Source organism: Chionomys nivalis, chromosome 17, assembly GCF_950005125.1.
Source record: "Chionomys nivalis chromosome 17, mChiNiv1.1, whole genome shotgun sequence".
NCBI lineage: Eukaryota > Metazoa > Chordata > Mammalia > Rodentia > Cricetidae > Chionomys > Chionomys nivalis.
In genome coordinates this window covers 47,245,435-47,266,406 of record NC_080102.1, presented here as the reverse complement: position 1 = coordinate 47,266,406, position 20,972 = coordinate 47,245,435, and the positions used below count along the sequence as shown (strand labels likewise).

General features: G+C 39.2%; 1 protein-coding gene across 1 annotated transcript in view; it reads left to right on the top strand.

The window, feature by feature from the left end:
• Positions 1–20,972, top strand: part of Cpne8 (copine 8) — a 188,570-nt gene that overhangs the window by 111,101 nt on the left and 56,497 nt on the right. Inside the window, exon 11 of the mRNA XM_057792293.1 lies at positions 13,212–13,287. Within this exon, the coding sequence (XP_057648276.1) occupies positions 13,212–13,287 (76 nt within the window). The remainder of the gene's footprint in view (positions 1–13,211; positions 13,288–20,972) is intronic.

Genomic DNA, 20,972 nt, shown 5'->3' with positions numbered 1-20,972 from the left:
CAGAACCAGTCTGGAGTAGGAGAAAAGTAGTTACCTGTTATTTATTTGTTTATTTATGAATCAACTCAGATATACTTGATTTTCAACAAGTCAAACCACCTCCGTGTAGTGCTTCTTTTAGTTTCCTGCCTGTTATCTCTTTCAGGGATGTGGCAGAGTATTTAAACTTCATTTGAAAAGCAAAAGTTAAAATGCTAAGGAACAGGCTTGTCTGGGTCATAAAACCAGCACTGGGGACGTCCTTGCAAAGCCCCACTTTCCTAGAAGTCACTTTAGCTGAATTTAGTTTGATTCAAAATTGGAGCCCATTAATAGGATCGTTCTGCATAAAATCCACACGGCTGTAATATGTGACTGATTGCAGGAGGTGACTAAGGAGGCAGTCGCTACTGCAGCATGATGATTTGATGAAAAGACAGAGTCGGTGATCTGCCAATCATCCCATCCCAGCTTCCAACTATTACATAGGGAGTGTTAAGTGTCATTGTGACCACTGCATTCTATCAAATAATGGCATTTATTATAGGTACAAACTTTATCTGTGAAAGGCTACACAATGGTAGGTCTGCTGGTCTGTTCCCTTTAGTGGGTTTTGCTAAGCCTGTGGAAGGTTGCTGTTCTGGGATTCTGTCATCTTAAGCTCAGGGTTTAAGAACTTTACATGTGTTTAACGTAAATGAGTGCAACCTCACTTAGGAGAACATTTTATATATCTTTCATGCTTTCCTCTTTTATTTTCAATTTCCTCATTCACTGTCTCTAATCTTCCCCTAAATTAGTCCGTTATTCACTTGCAGTTAATTCTACTATCATGTGTGTGCAGGCCACAAGCTGTGAGGTATTTTTTCAACGTCAATAAACCGAATTTCATAAACTGAATGCTACTGAGGCATATCTACTTTTTTATTCTATCTACTTAGGTCTATTTTTTTTTCTTTCAAATGTAGCATGTGACTTTCTCTTCCCTGACCTTTTAATTTGTAATTATCATACTCAAAATGGGTTGCTTTAATTATGTGTGCATTAGATTCTTAATCAATTTTTAACTCTGGAACATCTTTACTTATTTAAATGAGTCAATGCAAAATCTGTTCAATTAATTTTGGAATAAATTGTCATTGAGTACTTACATGTTAAACAGTTGACCTGGTATAGTAACTCAACTGAAGAATTTAATCTTTATGTAAAATCTTCTAATTATATTTAATTTGCTTTTCAATCTTTCTGTCTACCTTCAGAGGCTTTGGTGTCCTTACATTTCAATATTTTTTTCAGAAAATTGCATAAACATTTCACACTGCTGTTCTGCTAAGGTATCAGCAAATTCCTCGGTCATTTTCAACTGCACAATGTGCTGGTCTGCCGTGCCTTGCTGACATATCTTTCCTAGTGTCTTCCCTACCAAGAGAGTGTTGCTCAGGTCATGCATAGGTTTTCTGTCCAGACCCTGTTGAAATGTCATTAACCCCAGGCAAGCTTTCCTTGGGAATCTAGAGTCACACAATCCTCCGCTTATTCGCACACTTAGTGAATTCTTTCTGTTGGGTCTTCCATGCTCTCTGCAAGCTCACTGGGTTTAGGGTATTGTTTCTTCTTACTGTTCATGCAGGACTTTAAGATAAGAGGCCTCTGTGTTCTTGCATCCAGTGGTTGTGTCGGTTTCACGCCTGAAAGGAACATCTGAATCAGCTGATACCTTCCTGATGCACACTCAACCCTCGTGGATGTTTGTGAATCTCCTCATTCTCCCCTCCACTTCAGATAGTGACATTATCACAATTATCTTCAGCACACTGGAGTTTTATCTCTGGGGAAGCTTCCGCTGTGATTAATTTGGCTGTCGCTTCCTCATTCAGGAATTTTATAAACATTTCTCTTTAATATCTTCTCCAACCATTCAATATTCTGTACTATGTTGTTTGATCCTTGTGAATTTACTTAATTTCTGGAGATTCTTTCCATCTTTGTTTCGTTGTGGTCAGAGTGGATACATAGAGTTAGTTCAGTTCTTCTGTACTTGTTGAGATTTGTTTAGTACTCGGTATGAAGTCTGTTCTAAAGACTCTCCTGTGGGCTTTGGAGCAGAGTGTATATTCTTTGGTGCTTGGGTGGAATGTTCTATAGATATAGATGCGTTGGATACACGATGTCATTTATCTGGAGGCTTCTCTGTTTATTTTTTGACCTAATGATCTGTCTATTGGAGAAAGGGTGGAATTGAAGTCACCTATGATGACTGAGTTGTTTTCATCTGTGTCTTGAAGTCCGGAAGTATGCTTTTTATAAAACAGTGTGGTAGAGATTTAAATGCACATCTGTCTCCGATTGCAATATTGGTAAACTGTTGTGTTGATTAGAATACAGTGTCCTTTATCTCTTCTGATTAACTTAGGCTTAAAGATAGTGCACCTGCTTCTTACCTGGTCTTCTTTCTTTGGATACTTTTCTCTATGGGTCCTTTTCAGTAAGATAAGTTTCCTGTAAACAATAAAATCATGGCTTTCACTTTTTTAAATCATTTAAGTGACTCATGTCTTTTAATGGATGGGCTGAGGCCACTAATATTTAAAGTCATCATGGAAAGACATGTTCTAATTGCTGTCACTGTCGTTGTCCTTTGACTTCTTTTGTTGTGTTCTTATTCCTACTTTGTGTTTCAGAATTTACAGTTTCGTTTTCTTTCTTTTCTCTTCTCTTGGCTGTGCCCATTCCTCTCTCATTCTATTTATTGCTCCCAGTAGTTCCCACAAGACTGGCTCAGTGGACATGAATTCTTTCAGCTTGTTTATCTCATAGAGAGATTTTATTTTTCTTTCTACTATGGCAAGTACTTTAGCTGGGTACAGTAGTCTGGGTTCACATCTATGGTCATATAGAACTTGTAGTCATTGCCCCAGTTTCTTTGGGTTTTCAAAGTTTTAATCATCATCTATGGTCTTCTAGAACTTGCACTACTAAGCCCAAGTTTCTTTGGACTTTTAAAGTTTTGATCAAGAAGCCAGCTAATACTCTGATAGGTTTTCCTTTTTATATCACTTGTGTTTTTTTTTCTCTTGCAGCAAACATGATTCTTGATACATGGAATTAATTTTCTGTTTTAACTTTGTATTCATTGTGCTTCTTGTGTCTGTACAGGTGTGTTTTCCTTACTGCAAGAAAGTTTTCTTCTATGATCCCATTTAGAATCTGATCTATGACACTGATCTAGGATTATTCTTCTATGACTAGAATTCATTGATTTGATATTTTAACAGCATTGCAAATTTTATGCATATTTGTTTATTATATTTTGAAATTTTTTTCATATTCATTGTGTAAATGGTCCAGTTCTTTTTTTTTTTTGCTTTATGCTGGAAATGCTGTGTTGTATAGCTTTGGAGTAAAGATTGACCACAATGTATGCTGTTCTTGCTACAATTTTCAACCTTTCCTGTTAGTTTTCTTACAAAAATATAAACATTTGTTTGAGAAGTTTTGGACTACTTGATTCTGTGTTCAATCACTATGAAAACAAAAATCAATGTAAGGAATATTATTTTTAATGGCATCCTGATAGTGAATTTTGACAGAAAAAGAAGAAATATAATGTCACATTCATAGAGATTATTACACATCACTTTATGAAGTTGCACAAATTTGGTCACACAAAATAAAAAGAGATGTATGAATCTGTATTCTACAGTAGCTCAGAAATATTCTTCTGTGTAAAATGCACATGGCAGAGCTAAGGTGAAAATGATTAAATATTGAATCATATTTATCCTTTCATGATAAAAGAATATTTGTTTATTTTTGAACAAATATATTACTTGTGACTATTTAAGAAAGTAACTGATATCCTAGAATTGAATTTCTGTAGCTATACACTAATGACCAACAGAAAAAAAATGTGAGCAGGGGCTCCATAGCTGGATTTGTTTGTTTTTGGTTTCTATTGTTATTTTAGTGCTTTGGTTAACATCAAAACTCTCAATTTTATACTAAAACTACTCGTAGCATTTTATTTTGCCATTTTTAACAACAGTAATTACCACTGGCTGGTATTTTCAACTTTTCTGTCTGTATTGAATCACACACATTTACCTTTCTATGTATGAACGCTTAAACTTAAATCTAAAATTCAATTACTTTCAAATTATAGCGAAAAGTAGGTGGAATAAACAGTATGAATATTTTAATGTCCTTGAAATTGGTCGAGATTTTAGGTTCAGATATTAGCTCAGTAATTTTCGAATCCATGCAGTGCTATATTAGTATCAAGGTTCCCAGGTGGAGTGGAAATACACCAAAACCTCTCTATTCTGCATTCTAACGGAGGGTATTGTTAGGTCTGTGTCACTGTCACCTTGATTGGACGGTAGCTCTGTAGGAATGTGAGGCTATTTCATAGGTTTCAATGAGGACATGGTTGACAGAATCCATAGACTAGGTACTTAGTCTGCATAAAATGAGGGAAAGGAGAAAGCCTGATGATTGACAGCACCCTCTTCTCCCTGCTTCCTGCTCCTCTGTGATGTGAGCTGAGGAGCATGCACCCACCATCTTGGAACCTTCCGCTGGCATATCTTCCTCACCTTAGTAAACTAACCATTTAAGTGGGGAGTTGAAAATAAATGTTCTTTTTGTTGTTCTTTTAGGTATTTTGTCAATAGCAATGAGACATGATAGACTGGGTAAAATCTATTTATCAAAGATTTTTTGATCCTAAAATACAGTATTGAGAAAGGAAGTTTTAATGTGTGATGTGTTTGTTTGATTAAATGGTTTAAGATAAAGGCTGCTGGCAAAGAATTAAACATAACATTATATTTTTAAAAGTTAGATTTGTATGTATTACTTTAATTATATCTGGTATGCATGAAGTTTGAATAATAAAGCAGAAATACATGAACATTTCTATGCATTTTCTCTTTAAAAAATTAGTTTGTGACTATATAGGGATGTAACTTTCACATAAGTGTGACAAAACCAATTATAACTTATCCTTAGGTGTGAATGTGCCATTTACATGTCATTATAAGCTATGTTAAAGATTATTGTTTTCATCTTAGAAAAATATTATATCCAAAACTTTGAGTGGACACAATAAAGTGAAAATCAAGTTTATGAACAAAATATTCAATAAGTATAAAAAGTAAATTAATAAAATTATTAGTTATGATTACTTAAATATGTTACATACAGGTAAATATAAACTCCAAAACACAGCTACATATTACATTACATTACTTATATATGTGTTATCACAAATATGTATAGAATACAACTTTGTAATTTATATCTGTATTATAAATGGATAGAAGAGCAGATAAGGACAAGATTAATAAAATTAGCCTACAACCGCTGAACTAGTGTATGAGAGTGGTAACATTCATCCCGTTCCCATGGATACTGAGAAGCACAACTGTAATCCACAGAGGAATAAAGAAAGGCAAGAGGCGTACTAGAATTATATAATGTTTACCCAGGGTGGCTTATATCCTTACTATACACATATATAGTATTTATATACAGATATACATTATATATGCATATTTAATATAGTATACAATATGATATATGTAGTATATACATGCATATACTATATGGATATATAGTAATTGTGTACTAATTATTTATAATTATAGTTATAAGATAAAATATAACCCATAAGAAATTCTACTTCTGTTAGAATATGCTGATAATGAAGGAGCTGCATTGTGGGCTAAGATGGGAATCTGTGGCAGTGTGTTTGGCGAGTACACAGATTTGGATTTGATCTCTGACATCTCCAAGAAAAATAATAATGCTTACTCAGCAGACTTACAACACAGAGCAGCAGATCAACGCCTGGGAGCTCTCAAAAGTAATACTGGGACTCCTTTGGGGTTTTAGACATTCTCTACCAGAACTTCAGAAAGTCACAAAAATATCAAACAAACAGAAAACATTAGATCTTAGATTGAACCTTTTTTTTTTTTACTTATTTATTTATTTTTATTCTTTTTTAATTAAAATTTCCACCTGCTCCCCATTTCCCATTTCCCTCCCCTCCTCCCAAATATTGCCCTCCCCCCACTTCCCTCCCCCTATCCCCACTCCTCTTCTCCTCCCCCCACTCCCTTCCCCCTCCCTCTCGATACTGAAGAGCAGTCCAAATTCCCTGCCCTGCGGGAAGACCAAGGTCCTTCTATCTACGTCCAGAAAGGTGAGCGTCCAAACAGGCTAAGCTCCCACAAAGCCAGTTCATGTATTAGGATCGAAACCTAGTGCCATTGTCCTTGGCTTCTCATCAGTCTTCATTGACCGCCATGCTCAGAGAGTCCGGAATCAACCCATGCTTATTCAGTCCCAGACCAGCTGGCCTTGGTGGGCTCCCAATAAATCAGTTCCACTGTCACAGTGGGTGGGTGCATCCCTCGTGGTCCTGATTTTTTGCTCATGTTCTCCCTCCTTCTGCTCCTCATTTGGACCTTAAGAGCTCAGACCGTTGCTCCAAATTTGGAAATCAATGTGGCGATTTCTCAGGAAATTTGGGATCAACCTACCCCAAGATCCAGTAATACCACTATTGGGAATATACCCAAGAGATGCCACATCAAATGACAAAAGTATCTGTTCAACTATGTTCATAGCAGCATTGTTTGTAATAGCCAAAACCTGGAAACAACCTAGATGCCCTTCAATGGAGGAATGGATGAAGAAAGTGTGGAATATATACATATTAGAGTACTACTCAGCAGTAAAAAACAATGACTTCTCGAATTTTGCGTGCAAATGGATGGAAATAGAAAACACTATCCTGAGTGAGGTATCCCAGACTCAAAAAGAGGAACATGGGATGTACTCACTCATAATCGGTTTCTAGCCATAAAATAGATTGAACCTTTTTAAAAAGTCAGTGTTTTTATTGCTGTGATAAAACACCATGACCAAGTCAACTTATAGAATAGAGTTCATGTGGTTCTAGATGGTGAGAGCCCGTGATGGTAGAGCAAAGGCATGGCAGCTGGAGCTTGCATCTGAAACCTAAGGCATACAACAAAGACTGCACTGGAGATGCCATGAGGCTTTGAAATATCAAACCTGCCCCCAGTGACAATCTTTCTCCATCAAGGCCACCCCTTCTAAACCTACCCAAAATGTATCAGCTGTTGGTGCTATCTAAATTACCACGATCAGTGAAAGTGGGGGTTATCTCATTTAAAAGCATTCGTAAATGCTCAAAGGAGTGTTAAAGTCGATGAGGTGTGACTATAGGAAAAACAAAATCAGCAAAACGGGGAGCAAGATGGGAGAGGTTATTCTCTGAATTCCCTAATGTCTTTGCTCTTTGCTGCGGTCATTGCCACATCCAATGTGCATGTGACTTGCCGTCATGGAACTGGTTGTTTGATTTCATTTGCCTGGGAACAAAGGCTCCTGCTATGCAGTAAATAAGGGTTTACACAGAAGGAGGAATGTACGCAGCTGTGGTTCTGCCTCCCTGACCATGAGTGGGAAACATCCGCCATTGCTGTGGATGCTCGCTTTTCAAGACCTTGTTAAATTCAAAGACTCCACAATGCTTGCTGACACTGGTAGAAATTAAAAAAGACAGAAAAACATGGGAAATATAAATGAAGAAGAGGAAATAAAGACAGATGCTGTCTTCCCTCATAAGAAAGACAAATTAGTGACCAAAACACCAGACAGAATCAAGAAAGGATGCATTTATTTTGGCTCAGAGTTTTGGGGAATTTCCATCCATTTGTCAGGGACAGTGCGGAGAAACCACACCCTTCTCACAGGAGGATGTGGGGATGCAATTCTTCACATCCTAGAGGAGCAGCTCACAAGGCTTCTGAAATTGGGAACTGAATTGTGACTTACCTCTGTCAACTAGGCCACAGCTGAAAGTTCCACAGCATCCAAAATTAGGGTGACCAGTATGGAAAAGCAAGCATGAGCCTGTGGGGGACCTTTTATATTCAAATTGCAGCAAGTGGCAACAATTTTTGTGCTGAGTTCAACATGTAGAAATGTTAATTTTATATTAAGTTCACATGCAAGTCTTCATTTGAAATAAATTTCCTCCAACACACATCTGAAGCCATCATATTGTGACATACACCAAAGAGAAAGACTCCCGAAGTTAGCATCCTGGAATTCATCCAGGGTTCCTTTACATATATAACTTCAAAATATTATGCTGTATTATATAGTATTTCAAATTCATAAGCTTAATATAGCTCTATAAGTTATATTTATATAGAAAGCTATATCGGTTATTAAGGTTATGTAGGAACCTTTTTCACTGGCTGCATGAATAGTTGTTCTGAGCTACTTTGCTAAAATGTAGAATGCATTGTATTAGGGTCTTTAAAAATATAAACATCTTTGATAAAAAGAATCAAATTAATTATCTGAATTTAATTTTGAAACAAGAAATAGTCATTCCTTCCAACATTTTGGTAAAGACACACACACACACTACATATAAGAATCCTAAAGTTGACAATAACTCGGGACCACAGTATGGTAGAAAATGAATGGGTGTTTTGGGATGTATCTGTCAGCTGTTACAAAATGTATCTGTTACAGCTGTATCTGTACAAAATTCTTAAGAGACAGTTGTGAAACCAAGCATGAAAAACATCCGAACTGCCAGCCAAAGAAAGCACTTCAGTGTGATCTAGTAGGCACATAACGTGTGGGCAACAACAGTCAGAGCTGTGTTTAGATCTTAGGGCTTTGAAAATTGACATAATTCACACCTGTGCTGTTGTGCTACACTGCAAATAATCAGTATGAGGGAAAATAATGCCAGTGGTCTAGGCAATGTTATATCATAGAACAGCTATTTTGAACACTGTGCTATTCCTGGTACCTACTGTGTGCCAGGCACTGACAGTGATGTAATCTGAATACACAGTGCAATCTGAATACACAGTGCCATTCATGGTACCCACTGTACGTCAGACAGTGACAGAGAGGGAATCTGAATACGCTGTACCATTTACGGTACCAACTGCGTGCCAGACACTGACAGAGATGTAATCCAAATACGCTGTGCCATTCATGGTACTCACTGTGTGCCAGGCATTGATGTAGACGTATGGAATACCGAGGTGAGATTTTAACCTTCTTGTTTTCTAGGCTAATACAAGCTCAGAGGGGAAATATAAACAAATGTGCGTGCTGTGTGCTGGGAAATGTAACGACAGCATGACCCTGGGTGCCTTGAGCCTTCCTTTTGTTCCAGAGAGCTAAGTGTGAGAGTATGAAACAGGAAAAGCCCTTGGAGGAAACAATAGCTAAGTTGATAAGTGACGCCAAGGTGGATATATCCTAAAACACATGTGGGGAGATGATGTGTGTATTCATGGTCAAGTGTAAACATAAATTACATTTGCCATGTGCCACTCTCCACTGGCAACGGAACAGAGGTAAGACTGGGTTACATAGACCGCATTCAGCATGCGACTCAAAACTAGTTTCTTCAGTGACATTGCTAGTGATGTAGTGATCAATTTGTTCTAAACATTGATAGTCCAAGCTTCACCACTGTCTCGCACATATGAAGGGCCTAGTTCAGTCCCATGGAGGCTACACAGCTGTCGGTCTAGAATTCCTGAGTTTCCGTGAGCTTGGTTCAGCTGTCCGTGTAGATTTCTCTCCCATGATCTTGACCTCCATTGCTGATGTATTTCCTTCTCCCTCTCTTGGATTGGATTCCCAGAGCTTGGCTTGGTGCTTGGTTGTGGATCTCTACGTCTGACTCCATCATTTGCTGGATGAAGGTTCTATGATGGTAGTTGGGATATTCACCAATCTGGTGCCAGGGTAAGGTCAGTTCAGGCTCCTCTCCACTATTGCTAGGATAGCAATACTGGGTCACTATTGTTGGATAACTGGGGTCATTATGTGGATTCTTAGGAATTTCCCTAGTACCAGGATTTTCCCTAACTCCAGTGTGGCTTTCTCTATCAAGATCTCTCTTTCATTGCTCTCCCACTCAGTCCTCCTCTCCCCTCCACAATCCCATTCACTCTTGTTCTCATCTCGCATCCCCTCCCCTTCATCACTTCCTCCCCCTGTTTACCGAGGAGATCTCATCTAATTCCCGTTCCCTGGGCGATCCATGTGTCTCTCTTAGGGTCTTCCTTGTTACCTCGCTTCTCTGGAGCTGTGGATTGTAGTCTGGTTATCCTTTGCTTTACATCTAATATCCACTTATGAGTGGGTCCATACTGTATTGGTCGTTCTGAGTCTGCTCTACCTTCTGTAGTACGTAATGCAAAGGAGAAAATTTTCTCTTCATTTTAGAATGTACAGGCATTATTCAGAAAAGGTCACCCAGTTCAGCAGCTTCAAAGGTTCATTGCTTTCACTAAGAACAAACAGGTTGTCACCTATCATACATTTCTCAGTTTTGTAAAAAGTAACAAATATATGTGCCTCAAAACACCCAAGTTTTAAAGACCCCCTTCTTAGCAAGTGAGTTCTACAGTGAGTTCTGTATAGTTGATCAGAGTGTGATTGGATCCAGATGTTCCACTCTATCAGAATGGCTTTTTGTAGGTAGATGTTCCTGAATTTGAGTTTGGATTACTTAATTCCATTTGCTTGAGACTAGTAATCATTGCTTCTCTATGTCAAATGTGTGATAAGTGTCGAGCGGCAGAAGTGGCATGCTGGCAATCAGGATCTGAACACTGAATTTGAAAAACTTGGCCAAATGCAGATAGACCCACGCAGTGTGTGTCAGGTCTCTATTCCCTATTCCCACCGATGTTTAGTGGGAGCTCAGTGTTACAGGTCAGCTCACGCTTAGCAGCATCACAGTCTTTGAGGTGCTTCCATGCTTTCATCTCCATGGTTACTATTTCAGATACCTGAAAGGTGCACGGGGAAGAGGCTGGGTTCTAAATAGAATCACTAGGACTCAAGAGAATTGCAAGTTTTTTTTTAAAAAAGACATTGTGGGTATGAAGTTGTATTTCCCATGGTCAAAAGGATCATTTCATTTATCCAAATTTCATAAGAAATGTAGAAAAACGAAGTACCAATACTGAAGTCTTGTTATGTACTTTTTAATGTGTGAGTTGAGAGACTGGATTCTAGGGATTTCATCATTGCATACTACTAACTCCAATACTCTCCTCTGATATCTGTATGTATATAAATCCAAATCTGAAGGTTGATTATGGAAGTCAAGATTAGGCTGCTCTAAAAAGGAGACCCCACATAAAACAATGGGTTGTAAGTGCAGGATCTTTCATGTAAGCGGAACTGGGATGCTGGATATCAAAATGAATTATACCTCAAATGATTTGTAAGGTTCTTAGCAATGATATCACGACCTGTCCCCAGCACTTAGCTGGATTTTAGAAACCTGTTTTCCTTGCCCAGCCTTACACAAGAAGAGGAGCTCGGATCCTGCCTCAACTTGATGTGCCATGCTTTGTTCAAGTTCATGGGAGGCCCCTTTCTAGATGGAGAAGGAGGAAGAGGAGTAAAAGAGGAGGGGGGGTAGATGTGACCTGTGTGTGGGGGTACTAAAAGGAGAGGAGGGAGGAGAAGTGATAAAATTTTATGTAATTGATTTTAGTTAGCTTTTTTTTTCTTCAAAATCTTACCTTCAGAAAAGAATTTTTGTCTAGGTTCTCTGGGATTGTGAAATATAGACTGGTTTTTCTTTGCTTTATGTCTAAAAGTCGCTTATGAGTGAATACATATTATATTTGTCTTCCTGGGTCTGGGTTATCTCACTCAATATGATGTTTCCTAGATCCATCCATCTGCCTGCAAGTTTCAAGATGGCATTATTTTTTCCATTGTGTAAATGTACCATATCTTCTTTACCTATTCGTTGGTTGAGGGACATTTAGATTGTTTCCAGGATCCGGCTGTGACAAACAATGGTGCTATGAACATAGTTGAGCACATGTCCTTGTAAGATTGAGACTCGTTTGGATATATACCCAAAGGTATTGTTAGGTCTTGGGGTAGGTTGTTTTCTAATTTTCTGAGAAATCGCCATACTGATTTCCAAAATAGCTATACACAAACCCAGAGAACCTAGACAACAAAGAGGACCCTAAAAGAAACATCTAATCTACATGGGAAGCAGAAAAAGACAAGATCTCCTGAGTAAATTGGGAGCGTGGGGATCATGGGAGAGGGTTGAAGAGGATGGGGGAGGAAGGAAGGAGAGCAGAGAAAAAAAATACAGTTCAATAAAAATAATTTAAAAAATAATTTTGGTTAGTTAAATACAGCTATTCATTACTTATTACTGGCCACCAGGAAAGGGCCATGACTTTTTAAGAGGTTCACAGCTAAACAGTAAATAGGGCTTATGGGGACATTTATGACAATGAACAGCATATGAGTTCTGTGACACAAAATAAAAACTACTTTTGTTTATTATAATCCTTTAGCTCCTGTCTTAGATTCCTTTCCAGTTACTGTGGAAAGCCACGTAAGGGAGAAGGGCTGATTCTTACTCACAGTTTAAGGGACAGGCTATCATGGCTGGGGAATCGTGGTGACAGGGGATTGAAGCAGCTGGTCATATGACCTCATCAGCCAGCAGCTGGTCATGTGACCTCGTCAGCCAGAGGTGTTGAGCAGTGCAGGCAGGCTGCTGCACAGTTCTTTCTCCCCTCTTTCACTCCAGACACACTTAGGGAATTGTTCCACCCACAGTGGGTGAGTCTTCCCACCGCAACCTGCATAGTCAAGATGCTCCACCTCAGACATGCTCAGAGGGCCATCTTCAGGTGTTTCCAAATTCTGTCAAACTGATTGTCTCTCTAGTTCCTCTAATGAACATGTTCTTCTTTTGGTGAATTACAATTTCCTGAGGACCCATTGTCAATAAGGAATATCTCAGCAGTATGGTTTAAACTTAGTGAAATAGTTAATCATTTGGATAACAGAGGATTACCATTTGCTTTAGAGGTGAATATCATTAAAACTATTACTCCTGTTTCAAGTACTAATTTTGCTGTGTAAGTTGAACAATTGAATATTAACGAAATATTGTTGATTTTAAATTTTAGATTAAGGGACAATGAAATTATGTATCAGTCTCTCAAGAGACTGTCTAAATTATAAAGCTGTATTCATAGAGATATTAGACATTTTTCAAACTCAATAAACAGTTCTTATGTAAAATGTTTTGATATATGAATGAGAATTGAACAAGCCTGGTGCCACATACTTCTTTCTTCTCTCACTTTCAGTCATGATTTCATTGGAGAATTTACAACAAGCTATCGAGAACTTTCCAGAGGACAATCACAATTCAACGTCTATGAGGTAAGAAGCCTTTACTACTGACCTCCTGTGGTAAACAGTTTTTGCTTTGCACTGTTTTCTAAAGGTAATTGTCAAAATTAAATGAGAACATGCAAGTGTGTGTGGATATGAGAGAGTATATACACACATACATTTATAAATTCATTGATTCTATTTGTTTCTTTAATATTATTTTACTTGTTTCTTTAATTAATTGGTTGATTTAGACGACCTGTTAAATGAAGGTATTTGTGGAGAACACATTAAGCCATGAGTGACTGTGTATTGTTGAGTGGTGACAAAGCCTTCCTCGTGTCCCAGTACAAATGTTGACAGTGTAAGCAGAAACTTTCAACCATGGCTTCCTTCTCCAACATAACTGCAGCCTGAGACAGCTCCACTACAGAGACCTCCATCCTTGGAAACATTTTTCTTTTCCTTTTCTGAAATTAAAATATAATTAACATAATTTTCCACTTTCTGAGTCCTCTCGATAATTCCTCTCAGTTTTACTCTCTCCCAAATTTGTAATGTCTGGCCTCTTTTTCTTTAATGTTTGATGTGTGTGTGTGTGTGTGTGTGTGTGTGTGCGCGCGCTCCCGAGTATATAAATCCAATCTTCATAATCTGTATAATGTTAATTGTAAGTAGATATGTTCAGAGCTTACTGTGAACATAGCCCGTTGACTTTGCTTCCTATCCATCACTAATCAACTGGTTCCTAACTACAGAAGGAAAATTATTCGTTTTTCTACTATTGGCATAGTATTATATCAGGGAGCTACAGTTGGCACAGTGCTCCTAAGAACCTTCACTTTCATTTAGGTAGACTCTGAAGGGAATGCCAGGGCACCACACAGTCAGTAAAGAGACCCAATTAACCACACATACTGAAATTGTATCTGTTCTCAGGCACCAAATCTGGAATAAGCACTGCTGATCCTTGATTGCCTTTATCTGAACATTCTCTAACATTTTCAAAACTTAATGTATACATGTATCAAAAGAGTGTATGTCAGTATTTAATGGATGGTGGCACCTCTTCTCCACCAAGGTACCACTAAAGCGGGCTTCTTTTATGAGTGTAGGATTCAAATAGATTGTATTCCACTCATACAGTGTTTATTTATTCATTCACTCATTGACTAATATTTTCATTGTTCTGCATTCCATGCTCGTACTAGGCTCTGCATCCTTCTGGGCATACAGAAATGAAGAATTCAGTGTGTAATAGCAAGACAGGCGTAGTGTTTGCAATGATCATTTGTGCTCTGAACAGATAGTTCATGAAATTATAGATGCTAAACTCAGCTCACAAAAGATTCAAGTCACAGGCAAAGATGGAGCAATAATCTTTTCTACTTTAATCTTTCAAAGAAAGGATATTAAGACTATATGGACAATGAAAATAGCATCAGATAGTCTGTGCACATGTAAACGTGTGTGACATTTGATGAGCTGACAAAGAAGCTAAATAGGGATTGTTCTTATTAAATGTCCTGGAGGGATGTTGATGCCATTAGTTCATGTAAATATTTTCTTTTTAGTAAACATTATCAATAGAAATCAGGCTGAAGGAAGTTAAACACAATGCATTGTGCAAAGTTTTATGATACCAGTGGATATCTGGACATAGTGACACACAGCTGTAATCCCAGCAGTCAAGAGGCTGACAGAAGTGAATCATAAGTTCAAGTCCAACGTGTGCTGTATAGTGAGACTATATCAATGAAGCAAGTCCTTGAGATGTCCTCAGTGGTAAAGGACTGGCCTAGCATGTAAAAACCCTGAGTTCTGCCAGGCGGTGATGACACACGCCTTTAATCCCAGCACTTGGGATGCAGAGACAGGTGGATCTCTGTGAGTTTGAGGCCAGCCTGGTCTACAGAGCAAGTTCCAAGATAGTCAGGACTATTAAACAAAGAAACCCTGTCTTGAAACAAAACAAAATAAAGCAAACAAATAAAATTAAAAAAAAATCAAAAACCTAAAACCTGAGTTCCCTGTACAACACACACACACACGGGGAGGAAGAGATCCCAGAGTTTGTTGCTTCTTACTTAGTGACTAATGAATTATATTTGTAAAGAATAAATTCTTTGTGTGGGCTATGAACATCTTTGCTTTGCAAGCATATTGATCAATAGATCGTTTTATGTACATCAGGACACATGTTACATGATCCAATCGTGTAAAATATTGCTTTAGCTTTCTCTTGCTTTTTCAGTCAAGACTTCTATCATCCTTTTCTGGTCCTTCTGGTACATGTGAATATCCACACATCCCTCCAGAGCATATACCTGATAATAACATATTATTTTCCTTTGAGAGTTGGTTGGTGGTTTGTTGTTCTCTCTCTCTCTCTCTCTCTCTCTCTCTCTCTCTCTCTCTCTCTCTCTCCATCTATCTTATCTATCTATCTGTCTTTCCCTTCAACCAAGGTCTCTGTTGCCAAATCTGGCCTGGCATTGTGGCAGTCTTCCTGCCTCAGCCTTGCAAGAGCTAGGATTATAAGTGTTCTATCCAGCCGGGCGGTGGTGGCGCACGCCTTTAATCCCAGCACTCGGGAGGCAGAGGTAGGTGGATGGCTGTGAGTTCGAGACCAGCCTGGTCTACAAGAGCTAGTTCCAGGACAGGCTCCAAAAACCACAGAGAAACCCTGTCTCGAAAAAACCAAAAAAAAAATAATAATAATAAAATAATAAAATAAAATAAGTGTTCTATCCCACCCAGTTTGGGAATCTCTGAGATTTTGTTGATTGAACGTTGATATACAGATGTTTCAATTCATACACAATTCTTAACATAGGCATCAAAAATCTGGAGTCATGCATTAGCTGAGGCATCAGAACTGTCCTGAAGAGCCATGTGTTGTTTCTTTTCGAAGTTATTCCGGTGATCTTTCAGCCTCAAACTTGGTAGCGAGTTTGCTGAAGAAGCCCTCACACAGCAGGGTCAAAGCCTCATGATCTTCCACTGATTCCCAGATTTTATGCCATATACAGCAGCACATACTCAGTTTCCTGCCTTTCACGGCTCATTATCACAATTGTTAGGAGTACGGACTGCCATAACTGGAGATGTTACAGTCCAGACAAGGCAAAGACCAGGAAGTGGATTTGTAGGAAACTGCCCTCCTACAAACATGAGATCAGAGGGAACTGAAAATATTCCAGACATAAATGAGCAACTGAGACTCCAAATTGCAGTCAAGTATGCTTTGTATTGTAGGTTATAAAACTAATCCCTATGTGGATTGTTACACTTACCCCCTAGACAGTCATAGTCTTTCCTAATTCTCTCTTCTGATTGTACCAGAAAGTGAATGATTTCACCTCTTCAAAAAGACATTTGCACTTTTAAAAATGGGATCAGGTAGGACCTGCCCTCCAATTTAAAAGTGTTTCTAGAACTACAAAAAAAAAAAGTCCATTTACTGAATAATTGATTAAAAATATTTTTTTCCCTCTGGATACAAGGAGGAAGACAATGACCACTGACAGACTCCATGCATGATTAGTCGTATGTGGCCTCTTTTGCATCTACTTTGGAGGCAGGACTCTGGTTTTCCATCTCTCTGTCTTCTGCAGGAGGTCTGTAGGTCAGCTGCTTCAGCCTATTTGCCCTGGGTTCCTCTCCTCCTTTTTGTCTAACGATTTATCCTTCCCCATGGCCTTATCATGCTCTGCCTCCATCTTAGCCTACCCAGGCTCCTCTCTCCCTGCCCTTCCTCTTCAGCACCCTGGCTGGCACACTGGGAGGTGCATGTGACACCTAGCAGGTCACAGTACTGCATTATTTGACTCTTGACCTGCTCTGGCTGGAGCCTTTTAAAACCTTCTGGGGCTGGAGAGATAACTTGGCAGGTAAGAGCATAGTCTGCTTTTGCAGAGGATTCAAGTTCAGGCCCAGCATCCGCATGATGCAGCTCGCAGCTGCTTTCAACTCCAGCTCCAGGGTGGAACTTCGAAGGCTCCAGCACTCACATAGACATGCTTGAGTGCACAGAGTAAGATTAATAACTTTTTAAACTTTAGAAAATCCCTCTAGGGCCGGGCGGTGGTGGCGCACGCCTTTAATCCCAGCACTCGGGAGGCAGAGGCAGGTGGATCTCTGTGAGTTCGAGACCAGCCTGGTCTACAAGAGCTAGTTCCAGGACAGGCTCCAAAACCACAGAGAAACCCTGTCTCGAAAAAAAAACAAAACAAAAAAACCAAACAAACAAACAAAAAAAAAAAAAAGAAAATCCCTCTAGATCAATGGTCCTCAACCTTCCTAATACCGTGACACTTTAATACCTCAGCTTGTGGTGACCCCAACCATAAAATTATATTGTTGCTACTTTATAACTGTAATTTTGCTACTGTTAGGAATTGTAATGTAAATATCTGATCTGCAGATGACCTTCTATCACTCCTGTGAAAGGGTCATTTAACCCCCGAAGGAGTCTTGACCCAAAGCAAAAGTTGAGAACCAATGTTCTCACATCATCTCATATCCCTGAATTTTCCTTTTGGTTTCTACATCAGTCTTTTCTTTTCACCTTTGAGAGATATCCAGGTGCTAACAGTTACCGTAACTAACTAGTCTCTTTTCTGTTTTTAAAATCAACTAATTAATTTTTTAATTTTTTTACATCCCAGCTCCAGTTTCCTCTCCCTCCTCTCCTCCCAGCCCCTGTCACGTTCCTCTGTTCTTACCACTTACTATTTTCCTTTTTATTATTAATCAAATTTTTAAGATTTATTTTACATCCCAAATGCAGTTTCCCCTCCCTCCTCTCCTCTTCCTCCGCACCTCCTGTCTCCTCCCCCCTCACAATTAATTCCTCCCCTTTTTCCATTCAGAAAGGGGCAGGCCTTCAATAGGTGTCAACAAAGTATGGTACATTAAGGTGAGGCAGAATCAAACTCCTCCCTTGGCATCCAGGCTGAGGGAGGCAACCCAGCATGGGGAATAGGTTCCCAATAAAACAGCTTAAGTGTCAGGTACTGATCACACTGCTAGGAGCCCCACAACAGACCAAACTACACAACTGTCACATACATGCGAAGGACCTAGGTTGGTCCCATGCTGGCTCCCAAGCTAAGGTTCCAGAGTCTCTGAGCTCCCAGGAGTTCAGGTCAGCTATCTCTACCACTGACTATTTTCAATAAATGTCCTGGAGATAAAGCTTTTCCCAGCTCTCAAGCTTTGAATTAGGTCAAATGAAGACAAGTCAAACACTGTTTAGCAAAGCTTTTGTAAAGAGCTTTTAGACAAATCAGTTAATGCTAATTCTTTGTAAGTAACACCTTTTGAGGAACCAGGGTCTGTCCAGTCAATGGCTTTTAGACGTCTGCTTTTCTCTCTACTGCATTTATTTGTTACTGAGCTGTGTAGGAGGAGCTTGAGTCGGGCTATGCAGTGAGATTCAGTGTTCGTTCTTGAATGAAGGAGCCTGAATTTTAGACCAACTCTTAGTTTTTCCAGATTCTTATATAAAAAAAGAAAGTCTCTGATTTTTTTTCCCGACTTCTTATTCCACATTTTAAATAAGCTTCTCTAGTTCATTTCAGTTTCTGAAGTAATAAATGTGATGATATTTACATACATTACCAGGTGTTTTCTTGATTGTTGAGCCTGCCATATGTGACTACATGACAAATCTTGAAACTCAGTCGTAAATCACATTGCCCGAACTAATCCCACGGTAACTACCACTGATCATGATGTTCTAGGAGCCAAAGAGATAAATGAGACTGAAATCACACGAAGGTTAACTGGGATTCTCATCTATTTCCTAAAACCTAAGAAAATTCCACTAAGGTTAAGTGGGGTTCTCATCTATTTCCTAAAACCTAGGAAAATTCCACTAAGAATAACTGGAGTTCTCATCTATTTCCTAAAACCTAGGACAATGCTTTTCTCCCAATGCTAAATGTTAGATGCATGGTTTTAGACACAACAATGCTGACATATACATTTTCAAAATGTTGAGATTATTCATTTCTGTTCGGTTTCAACCAACTTCTGATTTCCCATTGTTCCGCTTTCCCAATCACTGCACAGTGTACTATGTTCTCTACATAACTCTGAGGTACTGCAGAATGCATAAAGCCTCTAGATGAATCCTGACTTTGACTCCTCAGCAGCCTCCTCAGATTTGAAAACTCTTGAGTTTGTAGTGGTGGTCTGGGTCCTTGCCAATGCATGCTTGTTCATGTAAAACCTGATCAATCAAGGGATTTACGAAATACATAGCAAAAACATGAAAACAGATCAAAACAATAAATGAGCCAATTCCCATTTTATGATTTCTGCCAAATCTAGTGTGTTCTGTTCTTGGTTTCTTTGTGAGCCCCCACAATGCAATAACTCATTCAACACTTTCTTGATTCTTGCCTTGTTATTTTAAAATAGAATACCTATTGCTGCTTGCTCTTCTTTCTCTAAAATTCTATCATATAGACAGAGCCAGGATAGAAAGACAGTGATGGAGCCCTGGGAAAAGGAATGATTTCCACACTACTGAATCTATTTGACACCTCTAGGCAGATGAGAAGCAAGAATTCTAGGGCAGCTAATTGTGGTGAGAAGTAAGACTGTGTACACTTGGTGGGGTATCTTGGGTACTAGAGGATGTAGAAGCTGGTACTTTGGGGATTCAAGAGTTCATCTGCAGGTCAGTTTCCCTAAAGTCTCAAAGTGGTTGATCCAGCAAGTTGGTAGGTAATTAACTCTTCATTCCAGACCTGAGAACACATAAAAAGAAGGGGCAACTCCTTTTCTCATTAGCCACTCCTACAGAAGGGGACTCCAGTGAGGGGCAGATAGGTTCTGTCCCCAGGGTCTAATAGGCATAGGTTGGGTTGACTTTGTATCACAGTAGGAGAACGTTAACTTGATCAGCTGAAATGAATCATGGTAATGCCATCATGCCCTCCTAGAGACGCGTCTAAGAAGTTAAAAAACTGAGATGGAAAGTTTGGTTTGGTTACAGAGTGAAGCAGAGATTACCCAGGAAGGTGAAGGCAGAGCAAGAAGAGTAGAAGTGAGAGAGACAGAGAGGAGCTGGTGAGAGGGGGTGGGTGTCCATGGCTAGGATAAGTGAAAGATTCCTAAGGGGCTGGGGGTGTTTGGCAGGGGTGAGCAGGGCCAGAATGGGAAGGAGGCTAATAGAGTTGTTAAGTTGGAGGAGAGCCATAGCTCACCACTTAGGATTGTGGGAATAGTAGGTGATGTTAAAAGGCTGGGTCATCTTGGGAGGTCTGTATGGATATAGGACCCGGGAAGGGGTGGGACATTGTGTATGGATGTAGCATGAAAGGAATATGGATCCATGGCATTGAGGGGATGTGTTGTTGGCTGTCTTTGCTATTTACTCTTTTTTGCTTTTTGGTGGAGGAGGCCACCACCCAGCTCTCAAATAAATCACACATGGAAGCTTATTCTTAGTTATGGATGCCTGGCCTTAGCTTGACTTGTGTCTAGCCAGTTTTTCTTAAATTATCCCAAGTACCTTTTGCCTCTGGGCTTCTTCCTTTTCTTACTTCTGTGTATCTTACTTTCACTCTTACTCCATGACCAGCTGGGAAGCTGGGTGGCTGGGTGGCTGAGTGGTTGGGTGGCTGGATGACTTGGTGGCTGGGTGGTAGCTCCTGATGTTCTTCTCCTCTTGTTCTGTCATTGCTTCTCCTCTTCCTCATTTCTCTTATTTATACTCT